Source organism: Dermacentor silvarum, chromosome 3 (assembly GCF_013339745.2).
Source record: "Dermacentor silvarum isolate Dsil-2018 chromosome 3, BIME_Dsil_1.4, whole genome shotgun sequence".
Classification (NCBI taxonomy): Eukaryota; Metazoa; Arthropoda; class Arachnida; order Ixodida; family Ixodidae; genus Dermacentor; species Dermacentor silvarum.
This window is the reverse complement of record NC_051156.1, coordinates 48,700,100-48,726,590: the sequence shown is the minus strand read 5'-3', so window position 1 is coordinate 48,726,590 and position 26,491 is coordinate 48,700,100. Positions and strand designations below refer to the sequence as shown.

Sequence of the window (26,491 nt, the reverse complement as noted above, 5' to 3'; positions counted from 1 at the left end):
TTGGAAAATTTCGTGTGGACATGAGCGGCAGCTACAGCGCAATACGACACGTAATTTTTTACCTCGTCAGGCCCGCTTTTTCACACGCTCAATTTCCTTGCATGCGAGTGGAAAAACTACGATGTCTTTCTGTACTGTGCTGATAGTATAGTGGTTCTAAACATCGCTTTTCACAAGAAGCGCTCGCAGTCTTCAAGTTTCATGGCGAGCTCGCAAACAATAAAAAATAAAATGGGAAGTATGCTTACGGTCAGCAAACGATTCTGCGGAATGAGAAAAGAGAAACAAAACAGTGAGGTCAACACGATATTGTGGCAAGACGCGCCGCTTGAAGCGTCAAAACAGAAAGCGAGAAGTTTTCCCGAACTATTTATTGGATGTTCGTGACCGAACATTTGCATGGGTGGTTTTCAAGCGAAGCTTGTGCCGCCTCACAAGTGTCGGTATCTGTCACCGGTTGTAGGTGTCACCGCGAAAAAGCGGTCTGGGTCTAGACGTTGAATCACGTTCGGCACACGCCCGTAACACGTGACGGGAGCACCCAATCAAGAGCGGGCGCGCGCCGGGGGAAGGGCAAGGAAAGGAAAGGGCCTCGAGCGCGTTGCATTGGCTCTCCTTTACAGTGCACGCTCGGCAAACGGATGGGAAGGCGACGCGTGGTTCGCGGCGGATCAAGCCGTTCTTGACGATAAACGTCGTCAACGTGCTCGCGCTCGCCGTGCGGATCCTGCGTTTAAGGCAGCCCAAGCCCAGGCCCGGTTACAGCGGCAGGCAGCGGATCCCACGTTCAAAGTCCGTCTTACCGAAGCCCAGCGTCATCGACGGGCAGCGAACCCCGACGCCAGGGAACGCGAAACTCAATTTTGAGGGCAGGAAAAGCTTTACCGTGCCCCCCTGTTCCCGGTAGGGGAAGGGTCTTCAATCTTTTTCAGCTTTTCTTTCTCTGTTTTTTCCCATGGTGACGTCGTGTGCACGTGATATTACATAAAAAAGGCGCAGTTTCGCCCGCAAGGTTAAGCATCGACTGCGATAGCAAATTAGTGGGCAGCTATACAAAGTAGGGCATAGTAGTTTTATCAGGCGTATAAACTTGTAAACATAGGCACACTAACTAAATTAACAAGCATGGTGTCGCGCGCGCACAAAAAAAAAAAAAAAAAACATGAATGCATCTCACTCGATGAACGCGGAAACTCGCTGTCAAAACACTGGAGTGAGACCGCGCAGCAAGCAGCAGCGAGCGAGCTGAGCTTCGTGCTGGTGCTCGCATCAACGCGATTTTAGCCGCGAAGACACAGTGGACGACGGAATCTGCCCCCGCCGCACATGGCTTCATAGAAACAGCCGTGCGGGCGGGCAGCGCAGAACACCCCCTGCCTACCCTCCCTCCCTCAGGAGCTTTCCGGCACGGCGGGAGCGCGCGGCCGCAGTACAGCGCGGCCCCTCCACCTCCCTGCCCTCCCTCCGGAGCGTTGTGCGTGACTGGAAGACTGCGCGATTGCCTACCGCTTCCCGCCCTAGTGTGCGCGAGCCGCGATTGCCGTCTCACCGTCGCCTGCTGTCACTCGCAAATACAGCGTGCGGCGACGATTTTATCGCCCGTGGACTTGATATGGAACTTCACGGCGACGATGAAGGCGATGGCAGAAATGCGCGTAAAGTGTCCATATCCAATGGACAGATCGCAATAATAACTTATTCAGGTGGTCCGTATAGTAGGGGTCTACCGCAGCATTACATAAATAGAGCAACCATCGAGGATCTTCCTGTTTTGCACACAACTAGTTGGTGCAAGTATCACAGTTTCAAGGTTTCACGGCTCACATTTAAGACGAGCTCAGACAATGTTTTAGAGAATAACAAACTTATTTGGTACAGAGCATTTTAAGCGAATATCATGCGACATGCACGGATAGGCGTCGTCCAACTCGCAGCCCAAACGACGGCTCTCTCGGAGTAGCGGTAGTCAATCTCTAAGGCCATGCTTTGTGGACTCCTAACGCTGGAAGCGATTGCGGAAGCCGGAAACAGATCATTGTCCCACGATTCTTTGAAAACCACTTCTACCGTGCCCTACATGAAATGGGCACGATGCGTCAAGTTGTCCTGGCATTTGTCGATCTGTGTTCGAAATCGCAAATAGGTAAAACATTTTGTGTTCAAGTTCAAGCGATTGGTATGATGAGCCTTTATAAATGACGGTAAGCATTAAGTCTACGCAGGTTGTGGAAGTGCTGTCCTTTTTAAATACCCAAATAACTTTCTGTAAAAACAACGTACTCTGCAAACATTAGAATTTGGGGGATGCGACTGTTGAGGCTGTTCAGCCTACAATAAAGATATACACTGCAACTTTAATTCCTAATAGTTTCGCATGCGCCAAGTTTACAGCGCCCGTTGAATGAGTATTAATTTTACGCGGTCTTCACGCGCACCTTACATTCTCGCCAAAGTTGCAAACTTACAGAACCATTTTTGTCCTGCTATGGCAATATAATCATTCTATATCGATAAATTTAGCATAGATTGCCATTTTTTGTGTGCAAAGGCGGTAACTGTAGCATTACAAATGACAGCAAGAGAATTCCGCTTTTTGAAATCTCTGTCTCGTGGAGTCACAAAATTAACTTCTCGCGTTTTTGGGAGCGCCTGAAAAGGTGCGCGTTCTTTCTTCCAGAAGCAAAGCCTCTGTTTTAAAAAACACCCTAACTACCTGTACTGTTGCATTTGGAAAGGGGTTTTACGCACTCCACAGGTCGGCACGAGCGGCGCAGTCATACACAGCCTCCTCTAAGGTCGCAAGGAATTAAACTTAAAAATTATGCGTGGCTCTGTTATCGCAAACACCAGAGATCAGAACTGGGGAAAGCCTAGTAAAGTAGTGGCAAACCACACACTTTGTCTAACTTTTGCTGGGCTTCCCCCATCTCCGCTGGTCTTTGGTGTTTGCGATAGCAGAGTCACGCATAATTTTTTTCACATGCCATTGCACATTGAGAATGCTAAGATTAGCAATCTTTCTTCTAGCAAAGCCACAGTAATTCATAAATCCAGTATGGGAAACCAAGTATTTTCATTTATCTTCATTTCTTCGCCTACGCGAACTCTCGGCTTCTCTCAATCTAAACTTCTGCGACGCTTGGTTTCAGCTTCCCTAGCTATCGCTTTCAGTCTTTCGGAATTGACGAGTGTCCAGTTTTTAGGTCGAAACCTGCCGAGCTGCAGTCACGGACACCGGGCGCGTTCGGCGCGAACGCGGGGAAACACGGTCGGTGTCGGCAGCAGCTCTACGCGTCCCACTACCACCTACCTAACTCCTCCTCTCCACCTCGCATCCACTATGCTGCGCTATTCTATTTTTATACTCTGCTTTCACTCTCTCTCAGGTCTCTCTCCCCCAGCTTGGCGAAGCTATAGTGCCTAGAGTAAGTATATTCTAGGCACTATAGCGAAGCTGTGGACGACGGAATGGCCATTATAACGAGGTTCGAACAGCTGCGCCGTAAAATAAACGTGTGTCGAGACGCAACGAATGTTCTGCAACGAGCAAACGATGTTCGTTTATGGACAAAAGAGCGTGCAGAACATTATAAAAAGCGCGCGCATGTGTAAAAACCATTTATTGCATGCAAGAATTACGAAAAAGGGAGCGCTTACAAAAGCTTTGTCGTCTTCCTGGGAATGACAAGGAAAGGAAATAATGAACAAAGGAAACGAATAACAATAATAAAGGTTAGCTACAACATTCGGTGATCGGAAAGAAAAGGAGACAAACAAAAAATGATGCTACAATAGAAACTACCCGAGAAGCTAGCCACAAAATTAACATGCGTAGAGACATTCGAATGCATCCGCATTCTAAACACTCTGAAATGAACTGTAAAAATATTTCGTTACTTGGCAGTTTGCTTGCTTCCAGCCTTTGCTACGGTTTTGCTGAATTACTCAGCAGACGGACTGTGATTTTTTCTTCAATTTGCCCAAGTGAATACCTGCAGCACACTCAAGCACGTTGCTGGAGAGTCCTGATGTTACTGTCTTCAGTGCATTGGTAACATAAGTACAATTAAGATTATCAAAAATCCTGCACTGCTGCTTATAGTACTGTCTTCCATTCAGCGTAATGCCAATGGCAATGGGGGGCTCAACCCTAAATAATCTCTTCATTATGTTCAATTCCTACTTATGCATTGGTACTTAAAACCACTTCATTTTTCCAGTGTTTCTCTAGGTCAGGATACCGAAAGCTGTAACGAACAAAGAGCAAAAGAGAGCTCGACGATGTGTTTGCCCCTGTATACACGGCGAGCCGTTGGCGCACACATGTCAGGGTTACGTTGCACAGCTGATCAGCATAAACGGCAGCACTAATTTGCCATACCTAAATACCATATAGAATTTCGTCACTGTTATTTGTTTAACGAAACAACGCAAAGGAGAAACCATTTCAGGTAAAGGTGCAGTAACCGTTTTTGATTACGTTTGGACTAAAATTCTATAATGTGCGTCAGCATGAAGCCAGTGACAGATTCCATAACTTCAAATGCTGCTTGTTCATTGTGTCAATTTCTTAGACAATCTGAACACTCGGTTGTCCTGGTTCTGGTTGGTTCTTGGTTCCTTCGTTCATTCCGTAAAGAATAGGTAAAATGAGTTTCGTTGAGGATTCCCGCATGCAAGATTGTGACGAAATAATACTGCCCTGGCATTTAAATACGTGAGAATAATTGTTAGCATCGTTGTTATCCCATGGTTAGCATAGCTGTCATTTATGTTCGTGTGCTATCGTAAAGTTGCGTGATCAACGTGTTTCTAGTGCCTTAGGCATATCTCTGGAAATATACTCATGATGAGAGCGATGTGTTTTTCATTCGCCACCCCTTTTTGAGCTCATCGACGTCTAGTAGTATGTCTACGTCCATTAGTAAAACATCCATAGTATCTTAACAGCACTTACTCGGTTTGCGGCACCGTCTAGGCTTGGTACTCATACATGCTGTATTTAAATACTTAGTTATTTATCTACTAATACCTGAAGGTTACGAAGCAGGGGTACTTCATGGGTGCGATGGACACGATTTGTCCAACTGTTAGAAGGTATGCAACACTTTATGAATCAGTGGCATCTTGATTGGCGTTCCTGGTACTAGATGCACCTGTTATGAGTGCAGTATCTGATGGTAAGCCATTCTATCTTTGTCTTTCAGTAAAAAGAATGTAGTCTGTTGTTATGCTGGTGTTTAAGGGATAATTGTGCCAGGTAAGACTAGCCAAGCTTTCATGCCTTTTTTTGTGGAACAGTCAATGCTAAATCCTGTGAAAGAGAGAGAGACCGACATATCTCCCAAGCGAAGCAGTGGTTGGAAGGTAAAATTTTATTTGGGTAACATCTTGAGCGCCAGCGGACGAGGACAGACGGGAGACGTTCACAACACCACGCGCTAATTGTGTTGTCAAATTCTGCCTTCTGTCCTCTTCCCCTGGCGCTAAATATGTTAGCCAAGTTTGAATACCAAGCGCCCAACATACAGCAGTGGTAAAATTTTACATTCAATGCTTAATCATACCGCTGTGTGATTAAATCGATTATATAAACCTGTGCGGACGAGATAAACTTAGGATTATGTAGGAAAGGCTGGTTAAATAGGATAAAAATTTGTAGTGGTTTTTCCAAAACCAACGCTTAGCACTGCCTCAATTTCATACTCACGGTTTCCTCGTCATCCTCATTCTAAAAAAAAGCATAAAAAGAAACGATTGAAAAGTAAACTCATCGATAGATCAAATTGCATTCTCACAGTTCACCTTGAAGGACTTCCTCAGCTCACCTTGCGTTCCCACATTGTTTTGTAGATTATTTAAACATTACTAAAACAAAACTGTTACCGCGTACCGTGCAGAAATGAAGCACGGTGTCGGAGTAGGTAATCGTTCACGTAGCAACAAGTGGCTTAATTCACTACGTTGAATTTATTATTGTAAGACATGTTCATATTAGGCGTATACCAGAAAAACTAAGCCAGAAGTTAACACCGAATTATGCGGTAGCATACTTAAGATAAGGAATATTATGACGTCTCTATGGCTGCGCGCGCGTGCATCACGGGTGGCCATACAAACTGTCATTTGCCAAAGTCGCGCTTCTCTACCTCGTATTTCTTACAATCTTGCCATTTCGCGCATACTGTGGTACCGCTGTGTAAGCTCAACAGACTAGGAGTTCTCTGTTCGATACCTCCAAAACGGGCTAAGTCCACCTATAATGCTATAAAGGAATGCACGATTGACAGTGGGATTCAATGTTCCAGCACAGCAGGGCTGGGCTCTAACCATTAAGCTATGATGACGCGCATGCTTCTTTGTCAGGCGGCGAGCTACAAAGTGGCGCAGACCGTCTACTACAATGCTATAGCATGAAAATCACCATTGAGGAGGAGGAGGAAAAAGAAGAAAGGAAAGGCAGGGAGGTTAACCAGACGCACGTCCGGTTTGTTACCCTACACGGGGGAAGGGGTTTAAAGGGATGAAAAGAAAGGAGAGAGAGGGAAGAAAGTACTCGCAGTATGAACACGTGCGGTTGTCCAACACTTCACAATCGGCCACTGAGGCCTGTCGACTTCATGAACGGTAACAATGCCCGCGTAGCTTTGTAAGCCTGCGACGCGTGGGGCCACAGTCCAAGAATCTTTTTCTCATAAAACGGTCTCTAGTCTAATCGCTTTAAAAACTCCGGAGAATGTCGCGTTCCGTCTCATAAAGATGACAAAAGCACAACACGTGTTCCACTGTCTCCTCACAGTTGCACGAGTGACAGATTGGTGTGTCGGACATGCCCAGAAGGAATGAGTACGCTTTCGTAAAATCCACCCCTAACCAGAGGCGGCAAAGTAAAGCTGCATCACGGCGGGGGAAGTTCGATGGAATTTGTAGCCTCAGTGTAGGATCCAGCCGGTGGAGATGACAGTTCGTAAAAAATCGTGCTGCTCCATGACGTTGCTGTCTCGGTTTGAGCGAGTAAACGAACACCCCTCGCAGCGTCTGTCCTTTCATAAGGGTATAGGAACAGTCAGAGTTTCCTTATGGGCTGACTGGGCGGCATCATCAGCAAGGTCATTACCGACGATGCCACAGTGCCCCGGCAGCCATTGAAAGATGGTGTCATGTCCATTCACGAGGACTTGATGGAGAGCCTCTCTGGTCTCAAACACCAGTTGTTCATGCGTCTTGCATCGTAATGCTGACTGCCGACTCTGAAGGGCTACCTTGGAGTCACAAAAAATGACCCACTTACGAGGCGGTGTTTCTACGATGTAATGAACAGCAGCACGTAGGGCGGCAAGTTCTGTTGCCGTAGAAGTTGTTATGTGGGACACTTTGAACTTCCTTGTGACTTGTAAGGTCGGGAGAGACAGTGATCTTATAGGTAACTAGGCATAGAAATAACAAGTAATCTAAGCTGGTAAAAGCCCATCACGTCGCTTTCTGCAAGCGTCTCTAAATCACTAGGTTTCACCAGACGATCACTCACATTTGCTTGGCCCACGGTTAGACTAATCGCATACGAAACTTTCATCCGTACCAAACTTGAATACGCATCCCCTATCTGGAATCCCCATCAAGAGTACCTAATGCAGGCGTTAGAGGCAATACAAAATCGAGCTACTCGTTTTATAACGTCCAAATATGATTCTCGGTTGAGCGTTACTAACATCAAAGCTTCGATTGGTCTAACCCCCCTGGCATCCCGTCGTAAGATAGCAAGTCTTTGCCTTTTTCAGAAGCTGTATTATAATTTTCCTCATTTACGTGAGAGCCTAATTCTGCCACCCATGAGATCATCACGACGTCTGTTTAATTGTCACAGTGTTCAACGCATTCATGGTTCAACTAACGCTTTCAATAAATCATTTTTGCCGACTTCCATATGAGATTGGAATGTACTTCCTGATGGTATCGTCAATGAAAATAATTCTGTAAAATTTAAACAGTTATTATTACACCAGTGTTGTCCACCGCCCCACTAGTAAGCCCTTTTTCGGCTTTGTAATTTTCATGTGTTTACTCTGTTTAACTGTTTTTTGCAACCTGTATTAATGTCTTTTTTGTTTTTGTTTTTATGTGACCCTAGGTTGCCATTTGTTACCCCCCCCCCCTTATGTAATGCCCTTAAGAGCAAATAAATGATGATGATGATGATTACAATAAAAGCGCCTGTGGAGCTGGTGGCTGAGACAGATCCATCGGTGTAAACCTGCGTTCTTAGTTCATATGCATCGTTCAGCAATGGCAATGACAACTGTCGTAGAGCTACCATGGAATGACGGATCTTCGTAATTCCCGGAATCGTGAGGTGTACTTGTGGCTGTCGTAGACACCACGGGGGTGACAGTGCTAGAGCACTGCACGGGCTCGGGCTTACCCGAAAGCCCGGGCCCGGCTCGGCCCGTGGGCCGAGCCGGGCCGGGCAGAGGAGTTATTTCACGGGCTCGGGCCGGGCTCGGGCACGGCGTGTGCTTTTTGACCCGGGCCCGGGCCGGGCTCGGGTTTTTTTACGCGGGCCAGGGCCGGGCTCGGGCTTTCTGCGAGTTCTCTCGGGCTTCTCAACTCTGAAAAACATGTATTTTTCGGTCTCGGGCGGGTTCGGGCCGGTTTCGAGTCGGGCTCGGGCCGGGCTCGGGCTTAAGGTAAAGGGGTGGCGGGCCGGGCCGGGCGGGTAACGTAGATTATTTCCGGGCCCGGGCCGGGCCCGGGTCTCGCCATAAAAGTTTTTATCGGGCTCGGGCGGGCTGCCCAATGTAAAAACGGGCCCGGGCCGGGCCCGGGCCGCAAAAATTGGCCCGTGCAGTGCTCTAGACAGTGGTCTTGCTGCTGGTGTAAATCTCGATGGAAGGCAGCCTCGATGTGTCACAACAAGTTTCGAAAACGTGGCCTGAGGTCTTTGTGCCGGCAAAGGAGCCACCAAGGAGCCATAAGGGCTTCTAGGTGCAGTTTAAAACAAACGGCTCTTAAAAATTCATTCAGCACACTTTACTACCACGTTCTTTATGAACGAGGCTCCGTATTCACAATAAGCCCTCACGATCTAATTCTTGAGATAAAAATGTCCAGCTAATCCTGGTGCTGCGCATACCACTGGCGAAGGAGATCGACCAACGGAAAAGAATACATATGCACTGAAAGCTTTGCTACATCGGCCCCAGGTATTGCCGCGGAAATAAATACTCCTTTGACACGACACGCGTGACAAGTGCAATGAACGAGAGTGTCTCACATAACCGGAGCTGTTTAACTCAGTGATCGCGGACCGCGTGTGACCCAGCGTCTACGGCTTTTTGCAGTATCGCATGATCTCGGCCCTAATGGTATTTTGCTCTTACCTAAAACAGTGCGAAATACGTGACAGGATATACAAAAGAATTGAGCATATCGCGCAGCCGCACTTCGTATTGTAGACCTTCATAAACAAACGCGCTCACATGGGCTAACATCAGATCGCCACAGTGATGTTGAGGATAATATTTAGTTCGTTTCGCGTAATACGTGCTCTGTTTAAAATAAACAATAGTTCGCATCCTTCGCTTCTATTTGCTTTTGAACACTTGTCCCGTGCGAGTTAATTGCGAAGTTACTACCACATGTGCTCACATTCCCCTCTTTTCTAGGGTTTTACGTGCCAAAACCAGTTCTGATTATGATGCACGCCGTAGTGGAGGGCTCAGGATTAATTTGGACCACCTGGGGTTCTTTAACGTGCACTACAACGCAAGAATACGGGCGTTTTTGCATTTCGCCTCCATCGAAATGCGGCCGCCGGGGCCGGGATTCGATCCCGCGACCTCGTGCTCAGCAGCGCAACGCCTTAGCTGACTGAGCCACCCCGGCGGGTGAGTGCTCACATTCCCTATCAATTCATTAACTTAATGTACTTCCACTTATAATGCAACTGTTTCTTTGGATTTTTGTTACAGACTAAATTATTTGAATATTTTCGATACTCTTCCGGCGAACCAAACTCTTCGCCGGTGGTTTCATCGTGCTTGCCCCATCCATTCGTAGCCTAAATGCTTCGAACTTACATGCGGGTAGATGAAGTACAACTTGTGTGGTGCAGCATTTTGATCGTGCTCAACCATCTTTTCACGCGGATCCTCGAGAAACAGCGGTGGCTGCCGCTTTGCCCGTGAAACCCACGTGCAATGTTAACACAGGGTAGACAAAAAGCAACTGAAAATAATCACGCCTATAAGTGTGAACGTCTATAATAGTCAGTGAGCGAACGTGTGAGCAGGTTTCTCAGCGAGTATGCGAGCGATTGAGTAGCTGATCATTCCCTCTCTAACGTGGGCGCTGTTGGCAGCTCGAAGTCTCATTCTGGCTACCTATACCGCGTGACGCATATTGTCTGTCTCGAGACGGAGCTGGAGTGTATTTCAAAGTGAGCCCACTCGAAGCGCGCAAACTGAAGAACGTCGACAAGCACTTGCCAATATCCTCTATTTGGCACACAGCAAGGATCGCTTCGCCATAGCGACAAAATTGCGGCTGCTTCCACGCCGAACCTCGCCGCTGTTTGCGCAAGCTCCAAGAAGAATACGGATGTGGACAGTCCAGAATAAGTGTCACTGGAAGTGGCCCGGGCGAGTACGCGATGAAAGCAAAAAAAAAAAAAGACGCGCGGGGGGGGGGGGGGGGGAGGATGCAAGTAGAGGTATCCAGAATTGGCCAAGCTGGCTGGACGAAACAGATGAAGTTTCAGTACACTTCTCTAGTACATCGGCCCACTCGGAAATAGCGCTTTGGCCAAAGAACATAGAAGCGCACATTCAGCGATAGACGACCGCGACATGCGTAGGCCACCTGTTTGAGTAGGTGCCTCGAGGAATGCTGAGGATGGAGCGAACACCACCTCTGCTCTCGGATATCAAACACTGGCGATGCCTTATTCTCGCTGGCAGTGTATACACGCACGCTCCCATGCCTCGGGCCTTCTATATGCGCAATGCGTCTTAGCTGAGCCCAATGCGCTGGAACGAGCCAAACATGGCGTGGCACAGAAGCAGCGAATCAGCAAGAGACCAAACGTCCACGCGGGCGGTGTCCCGTCTCCGAGACAACCCGTGGGCAAACAGGCGAAGGAAGAATGTACGTGGCCGGAGGGCATCCCTGGTTCTCTCGGTGTCTTTCACGCGAATGCCACCGAGGCGCACAGAGCACGCCGGTGGCTCCTTCGCGTCGAGTCAGCAGATGCTGCGTTTGTGCCGGACGGCGTTTAATCTCGACTGGGGTGGAGTCGCTTGCTCCATTCGCGTTTCGAAATGTCTTCGACATGAGCTGCGTGTACGCGACGCAGGTCCTGGGTGCGTGGTCGGAATTAGTGCATTTATTCTGACAGAAGCGGGTTACGGTACATGTCTGGACATGTTGATCGTAATCGTCAGTATAGTAATTGCGTTTCCACACGTGGCAGGGCGTAAAAAAAGGCAGAAATGTAATCGACATCGTGAAACGCAACACACTAATCGTGACACCACAAATACGAAACAATATACACAATAGTTGATTAACTTAAGGATAAGCTATGCGCCAACAAATGAGGGAAAAGACTCTAAAGAACAGCACTGAAATGTTATTTCGACGGGGGACCAAATGGAATTTTATTTCTGGACGTTTACAGCATCTTCGTATGTTACTTTTTTTGTTTTTTAGCTTCTTTCTCATTCTCTTTTACCAGCCGACATGCCCAAATCCCGCCTCACTGATTGAATGAAACATGCTTCGAATACCGCAGCCATTGTAATTGCATCCATCGCCAAACAGCGCACTCTCCGACCAAGAGGTCCTATCAATCCAGAGCCGAATAAATTGTAATGAAATTTCGCGGTGCAACACGTTCAAGTAAAACAAACAGAACCGGCTATGAAGGTTATAAAGCTTACTCGGACGCGTCGCTTGAAGTGGTGAAACTACACACGTTCGTACAGCTGCGGAGAACGTACGAGATATGTGGTCAGTAATTCCCGATTTCGCTGACAGCGTGTTAGCTGTACAGAAATTGCGAGTGTGCTTTTTTTTTTTTGGTCGTTCCCATTGTGCGACCGAAGCACGTATGGAACTATTACTGGAGAGCTCCGCAGCATTCGAGCCAGTCGAGCCGCCCCCATTGTTGGATCGACTCTCACCCTCCAACTCGTAGGATGTAATCCAAGTTCACGTTCCATCATCATATCTATTATCAGTACGTGTAGCGCCCACGACGAACGCGTTCTGCGGCGGAATATAAATACCGCGCAATATCGCGAAATACCCGCGTCCAAGTTCTTTGGTGTCTATAGTAGGAACGAAATGTGAATAATCGAAGTGGCATCAGGTTCAGCTCGAACCTTCGGAGCTGAAAAAAGGCATTTATTTTTGTTTCAACGAAGCAACAAATTTATTCTTTTTCCTATCTCTCAAGTGGTGATCAGCTTCACAGCTTCCGGTTATGTTGACTGCTGCGTGTACGAATTTACGAGTTTCGTTCTTCTAAGATGTGCGGCTTAAGTATAGGCAAAAAAAAACATAGGTAAGAAAACTACAATTGTATTCTTTTATTATAACCTCCCTATTTCCTCGAAAATCCATGCATCTCCGAAAACGGGTTATTGTAATTTCTATGACATATCATTGCTTTAAAATTTTCATTATTTTTTGCACATGTGCTAAATCAGATAAGAGGAGTATAGAGCCGACGACATCTACATGCAATAACGTAGCCTTGAACTGAGATAATAGCGACAGAACCGGAAAAGTGTAGCCCGTGCGCCAATAAAATCCATAAATCATCAACCGGGAAAGTGCATATCTTTGACGTGTGTGTTCGGTTTACGCAAAGTCGACTTGTGTAGATGGGCACTTCTCAGCAGCGTCATCTCTTCTCAGCGCTCATCATTATTCCAATTACGCCGGATCGAGTCGGCAATCCAGGCTCAGCGTCAGCGTGAAGCGCGCGCCCGAACGCCAATAAGTGGGAAGGTGCTCGTGACAAAGGGCCCGACAGAGCGAGCAGCGTGTCGCCATAGAGAACGCAAGCCTGTCACCGATGGCCTTGCACGTAGAACGGCAGCAGGAAGAGGGACGTACTTCGCGCGGTACGGGATGACCATCCTGACGGAGGCAAAAGTGTTGGAATGATCGGGCACTGCTGCCAGGGTGCGGTGATTCCACGCCGAGCGCCGCTTTTCGGGAACACGCATCTGTTTACGGCGTAGTCGAGGGGCGAATGCTCCGAACAGGCGTGTGCTAAATGCCTGGATTACTGATGTCGACGCGCTGACGCTCTCGTGCGGACACGGCGTGCTGATGGCCGCCGCAGACCGCAAATTATTGTAAACGTGTGCGCACCCGCGAGCTATAATATATGGTTAACAACACGGACAGAATGACAAAGGAAAAACAGAAAGACATTTTTGCTGATGGCTTATGTTTTGTTGAGAAAGCAATTTATATTGGATGGTCTTGTGCCGCTAGCTCCGCACATAAATAGGTCAAGCGTCTGGCTGATAATGTGATCGCCTTAGATAAGTAAAACACAGCATAACTTTCGTGTTGCCACCAACGAGTGCGTGTACCACGGTTCGCCAAGCTGTCGCGGCCTTTCCCGCAAAATACCGAGCGCTCAAAGAAGGACGTCTCCTCTTTTTTACTATTGATAATGGCGGGAGAAGTGTATCTCTAGAGCCAGGGAATTCATCACGGAGTCTAGTTTCCACTTTGAGTCTTTCATGTCGTTGAGTAATTTTTCCCCCCATAATAGTTGTCCATAAAGTATTGCAAAATTCATCTGTCAATGAAAGCTATAAAGATATGAGAGCACTTTAGAGTTACGGTACATTATGACACGATTCGTAAGTTTCTTTTCGCTTGTTGTGACTACATCTGCGACGTTTTAGGACGGTTCTGGCGCTCCTTAGCGAGCCGTGGCGTCAATATCGAGCCATTCCGACATTTAACCTTCTCTCCCATGGATGTTCGGTCCAATTGCTTTCAGCCACGCTGTCAAGCCACCTACACTGCAGTGTTCGGAGAGGGCAGGTACGATAACGACACTGGCTCCGGTTTCCAAAAACACAGCTCGTACCTATGCCTTACCGTGTGCTTTTGTATATGTTCTTTGCGGTGTAGTCGGAGAACTGGAAACTTGAACGAAAAACTTACGAGCGATTGCTCTCAGAGTAACGCACACTTAAGTTTCTCGTGTATTTCCCCCCCCCCCCCCTTTTTTTTTTTTACAGAACACCCCGTGTCCTTTGAGGCTTTGGTACACGGGTAAGATCGACTGAAAGCTTCGTCTCGGAAAGGGTTGTTCTTTAAAGCAAAGTTGGCTGGGAGCGAAGTGGCTCACCTCTGCACTGGTGGCGGCGAGAAAGAGGAGGACGCAGGCTGTGATGAACACGATGTGCTTCATGGCCGTCGTTGAGCTGCTGGCGAAGTACAGACCCCGGCGTACACTCTGCGAAGGAAAGTAACAACACGTGAGCCGTTGCCGCCTGGGAGTGCCTTCAGCTCTCTTTTCAGTGCAAGAGCCAGGTTAATGCCTTATTATTACTATCAACTGCTGTATCCCGTGAACAGAAGTTGATAATAATAATGGACCACGTGCAGCATGAGCCCATGTCTCTCTAAAGAATAGTTTTACGAAGAACGTTCTTGAATTCCGGTGCCCACCATGGTGGGTAAGTAGCTATGGCGTCAAGGCTGCTGTTGAGCCCGACGTCGTGGGTCCCGATTGCATTTGCGGAGTAACCGCCTTCCGATGGAGGTGAAATGCAAAACCGCTACTCTATTTAGGTTTAGATGCACGCTATAGAACTTTCGCTTGTCAGAAATAATTCTGAGCCCTTCACAATGGCGTCCTTTAGTGTGATGCTTCGGGACCGTTCGTTAGCATGAGGGCAGATGAAGACGCGTGCTCGGCTGGCCAGCTAGATCAATCAGTACCAATACCGCGGTAGAGAACCGATGCAGCGCGCCAATTTTAATCACTGGCTGGTTGCATCACGCTATGATATTTCTTAATAGATGAGAAGTAAGAAATATTGGCACCTTTTGGTAGCGCCGGCTACTGCTTTTCACATAGAACAAATATGTAATAAATATGAAGTAACAAGCCAGCTCTAAGCTACAAAATGAAACAAGAACAATAAAGTCAGACAGTGAGGTGAATAAATGCACTAAAACGATGGAAAACACATCAACAGCATCATAAAGTCATGTCACATAGGTGTTCAAGAGACGACTCACAGAACAGGTGACACTAGAACGTACAACGAGCTCACATGAACACAACATAGACGAATCACAAGAGGCGTCACGTGAGACGCACCACACATGCGAATCCACGGGAATAAACCAATTAGCGACCGTATTCACTGAACCCTGACTTGCGACTTGCCACCCGGGTTTCCCATCATGGCGCAGCTTAAGCGCACCGACTGCGTTTGGACATCCAATTCAGGAATTATTAATCATTCCTCACTTAAATGACATACAACACCCGATGTCACTCCTGAGGATGTTATGAAACTATAAAACAAATTTTGCGCCTCTATCCAACCTATACGATTCTCAAAGCTATGCTGCGCATACTAGCCTCAGCCATTTAGATGACAGATTTTGATCCCAGGTCAATGTCCTCGGAATTTCACCACAGACCTGTATGATACACGAGGCCACCAAAGCGTCAATGCCTTGTTGAAGACAACCGGACTAGCCGAGGCGGACAGCGCGCCAACCCTTTTTCGTTCCACTTCCCTCCCCGCGACGCACCATGATTGGTCGGATTCCTTTCTTTCTTTCTTGTCCTTGGCTCATAACCGCATATTCATAACCGCATAACCGCATATATGGCTCTTACGCGCATATTCAATGCGGGTATGCGCCACACGTGATTTTATTATCTTTAATACACAACACCATAGATTGCAGAGGCGCACATTCCCGCCGGCTCATCCAAAATTAAACAAAGAACAGTCTGTCGAATGGCGGCAGTTACAAACCAGTTCCTATCTGAGTCCAGCTATCATGCACATAATACACCCAGATTTATAAACGACTGACAAGTGCAGACATTGCGACTCTAGAGCCACCCTAGAGCATATCCTATGGGAATGTGCGGGTATAACACACGATAACAGTGATGCAGCCTCAAACAGCGACAGCCTCCGCGCGTGCTGGGAGTCTGCGTTGCTCAGCTCGGACCTGCAGCACCAACTCTGGGCCGTCCAGCGAGCCGAGGAAGCCGCCAAGGGCCAAGAACCCTTGGCCGAAGCCTAGGCGGGGTCTAGGCCCACCCCACCAAATCGCAGGGCACTCAATACAGTTATTTGAATGAATGAATGAATCATGACGTAGCTGACGAGCATGTGATGTTATTGATGTCATGACCTATCAGTCATGTTAGTCTTACATTCGGACCCTTCCATGCCAATTTTGGTATATGTCAACCGAACGAGACGCAAGTTTTTGACAGGTTTTCGATAGGCTTTTAGCGTGACACCACCACCTCTACCGCCGCCGACACTTGTGAGGCAATACAAGCTTTGCTTGAAAAACACAGAGGCACCAGGGATGCGCAGCACCTTGTCCACTGTGTTGTCGAACCCTGTAGTGAGCATCATAAGTTACCTTTATATTCATTTATATTTTGTACTATAATGACCTATGGTATTGTGCTTGGTTAATTGAGGGTTACGTGTACATTCAGCGCAATGTTCAATATATTGTTACGGGGGAATGTCAGAAAGGGTTTAGATACAATATTTGCACATCGTCAGCAAGTGGCCCCACAACAAGAAAGATGGCAGGCGGGGGCGCAGCACGTTTTCTTTCTCGTCTGCTATACTGCAACGCCTTCACGCTCGTCCGCTAGATAGGCGGCTCCTAACAGTTTATTTATTTTCGTCACTTTCGTGAACCATCCAAAAGTATGCGGCGTCTCCATATACAGACGGCGTGAATGCGATGGCTTACTAGCCTTATATCCCTCTCGTAATTCGCCGTACAATTTTGTGACGCACTCCTTTTGAATATTATTTCGACGCCATTTTCTGCTCTTTCCCGTGCAACTTCGACGCCTGGAGGAGTCGCACACAAAGCCGAGAAATACGGCCGATAAATTTAGAATTAGGCTGACTTGGGCAATTAAATGCACTGGTCAGATAATTCTCGGGCAATATGTTTTTATCGCGCGAGAGCCTATAATCCGTTGTCAGCGGCATAGAAAAGAAAAGAAAAAACACACACACACACAACAGGCCCATGTATGTGAAAGTGCTCAATGTTATCGGTCTAAGTCTCCCTCTCGCTACTGTCCTGCTTACCTTTGCCATAAATCGCGGCGACGGATGATTATTTCCCGCTTATCTCTGCAATGGTTGCGGTCATATATTGTTTTAGTGCGTACTGTGCGCAGTCGTGCCCAACCTGCTGAAGGGAAATCTCGTAAATTCCAAGCCGTAAAACGCTGACATTCTCTGGTTATACCCAACGGGCCGAAAATGTTGGACACTGTCGCTAGTCGTAAAAGGGGATATCCCCCCGTTAACCTCCACACGTAACTTCCTTCCCAAAAGATATTAAAAAACAAATAACTTTTTTTTACCATATGCACTGGTGCACGCATCGTGGGGCCAAATATACACATTCTTCCAAATAAAAAGAAGAGACAGAAGGGAACAAAAATTACGATACGCTCCGCCGTTCTAATTCGAAACAACCATAGGTTCCACGGGTCACCAGCCAGTTCACGGAATTATAACGTAATAATTGGTGCGTTTTGCTTTACACATCTGCTGTGATGCACGGCAAAGGCTATATAGAGCAGCTGGTGCAACCTGGGGCCCATGACCGCCCGTTGGGTATTGTGTCTCACGATTACACCTACTGATTTATAATATTTCGCACAATATCATGCGTAGAATACGAACCTTGCTAAACAGTGGTCGAACAACCAATACCACAGCGTTTCGACAACAGAACTTCTGTTCGGTAGAAGCTGCTTTCCTTAGCAGCATGTTTATGTACGCGTAGCTCACTCTTCCCCGCCTTCAATGGGGGAGAGACGTGTAGGGTAACTGAATAAAAATTGGTTAAAATAAAGTATAGAAAATGCTTCCGTCCTCTTTGAACTGTCCAACTGGCAGTTAAAAAACGCGAGAAACGCGTTTTGACGAGTTATCTTATCACGCTCCATGGTCCTCGTATAGTCGTCAACCTTACAGCTTTATAGATATATGTGCTTGGAAACATAGACACAAAGACTGAGATACACGCACGCGCACTAAGAATAAACAAGAACTCGTACGCGTTCGACACATATACTAGGGTGAAAACTTGCGCATTTTGGTCTTCCTTCTTCGTGTAAAAGAAGCGAAAATGGCGACACAGAGACATACCGTGTCGGTCTATCTGTGTATCATCGCTTTCGCGCATTTTACCCTGCAGTCAGCAAACAGACTGGCGAGATTCCGCCCCTCATTTTATGCGCACACACTTCCACGCACACATTGAGCGACATATCCGTGCACTTATGCACACGCACAGAGGCGAAAGAGAGAAAGTGCACCGTATAGTCACCAAAGCCGCGTTGGCTCATGCGTTCCGTGCAAACGGAGTAGGTGGCTGCCGACACACATACGTACAGCGTCGCGCCTCGGCGATCGTTAGGGTCGGAATTAGCGGGCGCCGACAAGAGCAGCGCCACGCACCGACCCGTGACTGCGACGACGTCGACAAATGAAGTCGCCGAATCGGCGACAAGACGTCTTTACGACACCATCAAAGACGAGGAAGAAAAAGAAAATCGAGGTGCCTAATGTGGCCCGCGTATCCCCTGGCGAAACTATCACGCCGGCAGCGTCGTCGCCCCGCGCGCTGACCCAGAAAGAAGAAAAAGCGCTCGGGGCTCCGTATTGGTCTTTCTATGCACACAGAGATAATATATTTGACAGCCAGGTAGATTTTGCCGGCTGTCAGCGATAAAGCCAACAGCGTGTCGTTAGCAACGGCGTGGTTATGACACTGCCGCCTTTTTTTTTTTTTCTTCGTGGTCTCCTTTATACGCCGTCACAGGCTACGGGTGTAACGTACATCCGCACGCTTGGGCAATAAAAACGCGAGATGTTTAATGAGTTACCGTTTCCTCGTGCACGCCTTTTTTCATTAAAATGAAGTTCGGTGTTCTACGTGTGAACTTAGTGTGGAAAGGCTTGGCCAAAACCGCGCTTCAGCACAGCTATTACGTCGGAGGCGCTAACGGCGCGATGCACGCCAGGCTCGCCTATACCAGAAACGAGCTGAGTTTTGAATGTTCATTCGCCTCAATCCTCGTAGTCGGCGACTCTACCTACCCACGCCTTATTCGACTCCGCTGCGGGTAAGCTCTTATTTTTTTCGCCCCTTACGTACAGTAACCACTGCGCGCATATTTATAACATCGCGCTTGCTTACGAAGTAGAGATAAGCTTGCCTCAGAAAACACGGCCTAATGTCGCTCGTCAATCATTTCTCAGCGGCAACGAACAAAGGAACTAGGAACGCGGGCGGTGCAAGCTTAATAGTCGGACAAACTTGTCGCCCCTCTCACGCGCCGACGGCGCTTTCAATTTCGCAACTTTAGTTTCACTTCTTTCGGGCCCCATCTATTGCGCAGAGCAAGGTGCGAACGACAGAACAGAGAAAGCACTAAACGGGCCGAAGAGGGGGAGAGGGGTGGCGAGGTGTCGGTGCTTTTACGGGTGTTGCGAAGCGGAACCGAGCTTCATGGGAAGGAAGACATTAGTCACCAAACCAAGTCTTGCTAAAAGTTCAGTTCCCGGACTTGCACCGCTTCTGCTATGTTGTCTTCCTCTAGATATTCTCTGGCACATTATTTTCACTGTCTGCCTTCGTCCGTGCAACAACGCCTTCCAGCGAAACAAAAACGAGGGCTCAAAGTGTCGACAAACAGGGTGGCTGACGGCACGCCAAAATTAAGAAACAACTGACTTTCGAAGGATGGAAGCCGTTAAACACTTACTTCGCTAACGGTCGTTACAGCTTACGCTTGTGGTGTATCCCTAGTCTATAGCGCAGTCGGATGCTGTGCCGAGGCCACCCCCGGTGTAAGATATATACTCTACATCTTACACCGTGGCCGAGGCAGTGTCGCCTGCAGCGAAGGGCTCCAGTCTCTGAGGCGAAAAAGCTTTCGGTTTCCCGTTTCGTGACTGGGATTACAAGGAATCGCTACCGCAAACGCGGTTACATCAGCTTATCCGCTTAAGCTTTCCTTTTTAGTATGTCCCGTTTTACTGAGCAGCATCGAGGTTTCGCTTAGGACCGTCAGCTTAACAAACGGACTCGCTCGATAAGTCTTGCTAGTGCCGCTTTGCTGAGCGAACCGTAATTTATAACCGCGTGGCTGACTCGGTGAAGAGGGCAGTTTCTCGCTTTAAAACAATGGGGTGTCTACAGCGCACAGCGTACAAATCTCGCTTTCCCGTCTAGTGACTCTTACAGTCGAGTTAGTGAGCTGAACTTTTACTAACTATACTTCTTCAGCAAGACGCCAGCCCCGGTCTCGCTGAAATGAGTGTGGTCGCCGTGCTACCGCAGTTATTAAATAAATGCCGAGTTCACTGATTTGCCACTTAATAAATTTCTGACGGTGCTTAGGTACATACTGAATCATGATTTTTAACGGAACTTCGAGCGATCGTTGTTTTAAGATTGTGGCTTTAATGCGGTTTTAAGGAGCACGCACACGTTAATTAACTTGCATCCAGCTTGCAAAGGCAAATGAAGCTGACAACAGAGGAAGCAGTTAGCTTATGTATCTACACTTCTGTCGTTGTCGGTAAGCCTCCAGTCGTCGTTGTCGTTTCTCGCGACAGCACCATTCCGGAGTATAATTAATAGTGTAAGTTGGGGCGCTAATGACGCTTCGCCGGAAGGTGAAGGAGTGTGCAGCGAATAGCTGTTACTATTGATACAATGCTTTGGTCTCTGTGACCATGAAAATTGACTATTTATTAACCTCTACTCTCTAATTTATTCATTGCAGCTTTTCTTTTGGCACTGAACTAGGAATGACGTCAAAGACATAGACCCAAACTTCCTGCGCAGCTCCTCAGGCATTTATAGGAAATGTTACGCGCTCGTAAATACGCCGAAATGTTGGATTTAACATTTAAACTTTACGTGAAGCAGCGAATACAGAACACTAAAAAGTTGCCATCACGACCGAGAGCCGTATAACGGAAAGAAAGAAGGAACCATGCCGTTATTTTTAACGCTATTGTTCCCACCTGTCGTCAAGCACTACCCGCCGTGCTAGTTCAGTGCCTATAGACTTGCGCCGCTTAGCACGAGGGAGCAGGTTCAACCCTGCGGCTGCGACGGCCGCATTCGAATGGTTGCAGCATGTAAGAGCGCTCGTGTAGCGTGCACTGGGTGCACGTTAAAGAACCCCGGGTAGTGTCGAGTAATCCGGAGTACCCCCATTACGGCGTGCCTCGTAATCAGATCGTGCACGGTTTTGGCACGTAAAATTCCATAATTTATTTATCATTAGTCATTATTCCTTTGCCGTCAGAAATTCCAAGAATGCTAGCCTCTTCAAGCGCGCAATACAGAATCGTCGCCTCTTTGAGCCAGTGAGCCCAGCAATTGAGGCAATAAATCTAGCATTTCACGGAGTGAGGAGTCATGGTACAAAGTTTTTGGCATTTGCGGACAAAGAAAAATAAGAGAGTCGGAAACACAGCTCGAAATCCCGCGTCGAATCTTTTAGCTTTGCCGACCCATGTGGACAGAGCAGAACTGCAAGTGTGTAGCGTCACGGAGTCTATTACTCAGAGAACTGAGTAATAGGTCGCGCGTTTGGAGAAATGCAAAAACGCTCGCATACTTCCCTACATGATAAATATAGTGTTTGCTTGTCAAAACTGAACCCGAGCCATCCACTATACACGGCGTCCCTAATAAACCACTGTGCGAATCCAGGGCGCTAAACACCGCAATATAAATTTTTCAGTCTAAAATAAACTGCGAGGGTAATATGTGACTCCCATATTTCGACTGGCTTCCATGGATACACAATTGTTCATGGTAACATTACGGCTAAACTTGGCGACAAAAGTAGGACACCAGGACGTCTTGTTAGGCATCTGCAGGTCACAGAGAGCTCATACAATGGCAGAGCGGCCTGCTGGCACAATCTGTGCCAACTCGTCCAGTTTTCTTTTCTAAGTTGACACAAAGAAACTGTCGGCCGTTCCTCGCCAAATCTGACGAAGGCTAGAACCAAGTACGTCTTTAGAGAAAAGGAAAATTTAACGATTCTTTTCTGGCAGGGTCATCTAAAAACAATATTTCTCGATGACAACAAGGAACAACTAGAACTCCAAGTTGAAAAAAAAAATCTAAAGCGGAACCTTACAATACAGTGGCACACACGGCGCACCATTCCAAAAGGACATCTCGAGGCACGGAGTAAAATCGTGGAAAAGAAATCGCAACAACTACAAGCGACGGTCCTCGAACGTCGAGCTATATCTACTACTGTCCGTACTTACAGCAAAACTGCACTCACAGGTTCTTCTTTTCTTTTCCTTTCCTTTTTTTTTTGTCGTTGACGTATCCTCGAGTGAAGAGAAACAGTTTCGAGAGACCTGACATCGAGATGTCACTTCAAGTGAAGCTTGCCAGCTCCCGCGTGGATGCCTGTCTGACGTTGAACGTCTTAACAACACCTCGTAATGGCGCGCACTTCGACGTTCGTAGCTCCAGCAGTTTCCGCACTTACTTAAACCGTTCAGCGCCTTGTAACGTCGGCTTCCGCAATACTACAGTGCTATGCGCTGCGGCGGAGTTCACACGGATTCTGCTGCTGCTGTGGCAGCACATATTTGGGCAGGCAACTCAATGCCCGGGCAAGGGACTAAAAACACTCCTCCCCCTGGGCCTCATCTTCTGACGCTAAGCGCTATCTATTCAAATGTGGATCAGCCAAACTCCCTTATTGACTAAGTAGGTTTAATCATGCTTGATATAGAGCTACAAACATTAAAAACATTTAGTGACTACAAGGTAAGGCCGAATTACGTTCGCAAAAAGAATTCACTCCCAACGCCATGCTCACCTTTCAGCTTCCTACAGTACTGAAAAAAAAGTGAATAAACAGTTACACTATCGGTAAAAAAGGAGCAGCAGAGGTGGGCGATCTTCACAGGAAGCATTCGTTAAAGTATTCACGTTAAGCGATTTGTCGCTAAGTCAGAGCAGAACCTCCCCTCGTCGTCTCAGAGTGAGCTTTTGAGTTGGCCTGCGAGCCTAGTATTGCTTCTCCGGTACTTGCGCGGAACTGACAAAGGGATGGCGCTCCAGGCGAGATGAGGGTATGGTTTTATTATTCGCAATCTTCGTCGGAACCGGCTCCAGGAATTAGCTCCTAGGAGTAGGAGGCGGGAATTAGATTCGTGAAAAGGCAGCTACCTATTGGCACGTGTGTGCGGGATAGCGGAGGTGCCCGGAGCGAGATTTCGGTGCGAACGCGGCAAATAATGCAACCTTCCCGGAGGGGCGAACTAATGAATATGCGAGAGACCGGTGGAGTACGTAGCGGGCGCGTGTTCAGCATGTTCGTGCGAGCTTACGGGAGGACCTCTGATTCGCGCAAGCTTAACGGGCAGCGCTAGGGGTCATGCTATGCAAGGAAAATGATTACGAGCTCAGCTGTACACGTAATGTCATAGGCCGTGATATGATGTGTGTCTGCGCCTGCCGTCAGCTACTTCTTTTCAACTAACGTCTCTAAGGCCTAAATTCCTGAGAAAACGTCCTCATCGCGCCAACAACTAATTGCGGAAGTTCTTGTGGCATGGAATGCGCGAAAGAAAACAAGTTATATTTTTTTCTTTTTTTGAGCAACTCAGTTTATTGTACATACACCAATTTGATGTGTATATTCACAAACCTGACGTAAAAGGCGACCGGAAGATTACCGAAAAAGTAAAAAAACCGGTGGTTTGCATAGGAGCCGCTGTAAGGAGCAATACTGTATGAGTGGAGATGCCGGCGTAGCGCGAATTCATGGTGCCGTGTGACTCGAGTTACTTCAGCTTACCGCAAAGCGCGAAATGGGATTACGCACTGAAATTCGCTTAATTCGTCTTCCCTTTTCCATTGGACTCAGGCAGATTATCATTATTACTTGTTTCTTAATCTGAAAACATTTATCTCTCTCCCTCTATCTCCCTCTTCGCCAGTGTCTCTCTTCTTTTTTTTTTTTTCTTTTTTCCCCATTTGCATTCATCGCAAACCGAGAACAAAAGCGCAGAAATTCATCAGAGCTTAATGATCTGGAGCGAGGGCTGCTCCGATTCCGTGCACCCGTTTCGTAAAATATGAAACGGCTTTCATTCTTTTCTGTGACAATCGGCTGGAGGTATATAACAGATGGAAACGACACGCTCTGTTACCGTCTCGTGCCAAGGCTCATTACGTGGCGAAATAACCTCAAGATGCCTCGAAATAATTTTGCCATAGGATTGTCCGAGAATTGCGAACAGGCGCGAGATACGGCCTGCCTCTGCTCTACAATATAGAGGTTAAGGTTTTCATACGAGCCTATAGGCTTTGACGGCATGTCGAGTCCTGTAGAAATTTTACCTTCCGTGCGTGTTTTATTTTGCTGTACTCTTGATGTATGTCGTGGATGCATTGCGGCTGGTGTTAGTCTTTTTAGGACACACTTCTCGCGATTGCTGCGCAGTAGGACACGTTGCATGCTAATGTCGCAAGAAAGAGGCAATTGGGAGAAAACAAGTCTAAGACGGTTAGGAAGCAGAAAAAACACAGTTTACGCACTTACGTAATAGAATAAAGGTTAAAGAAATCAAACCAGACCGCTAGATAAATCTCCCAACGAAATCTGCAACAGAATGACGGAACATAATCAATTCAGAACGTCATCCAGTGAATGCGTGCCTCGATAATATTAGCTACAACAGTCAGAAGATATATGGTTCTGATATTGTTTGAAATTAAATGCAAGCCTCTTCGAATTTGACGAGCAGGGATCGAACAGAAGAAGAGATCGAACAAAGTAGAAACGCTGTCAAGAAAAAAGAAGAAGAAACGTACGTGTATAATTTTTAACGTGGCGACTAAGTGCAGTGCACCTTGGTCGTCTCTTACGCGTACGACCAGCTTAATTAATGTTCGGCCGAGTAAAATCGCTCCACAATATCTCTGGATACGCATTCCTAGTTTCTTCGTTCTTATCGCCGCTGTAGCCGACTGTGAAGGGGACGCGTGGAATCCGTGGTATCAGCGAAACGTACGCGCTAGGCGCAAGCACTAATCCCTTTCCGAGCTTTTAGAACCGTGTGGCCTCTGTGTTTACCCCACTAACACACGCTTATCTAAGCGCAACTCTTGCACGCGCTTGCCTAATTGCATTTTGCGCGGTCTCACCTCCTCGAAGCGTGTGGGATAAGTCGCTTATTTGCGCTTGCTATCTCCCCTACGAAGCATCCAAGCAAGCGTCAGTCTTTTTGTGGGCCTTGTACGCTACGCCGCGCGGCAGTTCATTGTGCGACCGTCCTGACGCAACATCGAAGAAAACTTTAAAGAAAATGCATCAAGAAGGCCAAACATACAACGACCCACCAAGCAATATTTTGCAACAGGCAATCGCGACCACACGTGGCTGTTATCACGGCGAAAAAGCTGGTAATAGTTTGCTTCAATCGCGGCGTGAAGATAGGCGCTCGCCTCCATTTAAGAAACGGTGTGTCGCAGAAACAAACAAACAAAAACTAAGCAAGCGCGAAGCAGACACACTATCCACACGACGCCGAGCAATTCATGCGCATAACCGCGGAGCTCTCGTCGTACCCGCAGGCCATGTGCACCTTATGTGCTCTCTTTCGTTCTTTTTTTTCTTTTTCTCACGAACACAAACACACCCACGCCAGAAAGCGCAGGGCGCTTACGCACCTCGGAGAGTGAGGGCGTTTGCGCACCGGCGCTGACGCTAGTTTCTCGGGAGAACCTGGAAACCACGTGTGGAGCTGCCATATAGAAGCGTGTAAAGCCACCACGCAGGTCTTATCGCAAGCGCGCAGGAGAGCAGCTTGATTTTAAGCCTGCCGCCAGTTTAGCGCGTGGACGAAAGAAACAGAAATATGTCTTGACGACGGAAACCACCAAGCTTCGCTTCCATCGATGCATAAACGAGAGACGATGCGCCTTCTGAAGTCAGTCTGGCCGAGCGTTCCTCCACTCGTAGGTCGGCGTTGCGCTCAAGCTCGGGGGCAGGGCTTGGCGCGTGTTAGAAAGTCACGGCTTAGCGTAACAACCGAGCATGCAGTTGGCCGCATACTCGATGCCAGAATCTTATCCAAGACGGGTGCACACGCGCATGCCAGACGAGGCAGACACGGATTAGCGTTATCGCGCCCACAAGGCG

At 47.6% G+C, this 26,491-nt stretch overlaps 1 protein-coding gene across 4 annotated transcripts in view; it reads right to left on the bottom strand.

Annotated features, from left to right (window-relative positions):
- Nucleotides 1–26,491, bottom strand: part of LOC119445417 (uncharacterized) — a 199,906-nt gene that overhangs the window by 42,375 nt on the left and 131,040 nt on the right. For all 4 annotated transcript variants that reach the window (XM_037709707.2, XM_049663279.1, XM_037709709.2 and 1 more), the window contains exon 2: nucleotides 14,381–14,488. In XM_037709707.2, coding sequence (XP_037565635.1) covers nucleotides 14,381–14,443 — 63 coding nt within the window. In that variant the 5' untranslated portion in view covers nucleotides 14,444–14,488. The remainder of the gene's footprint in view (nucleotides 1–14,380; nucleotides 14,489–26,491) is intronic.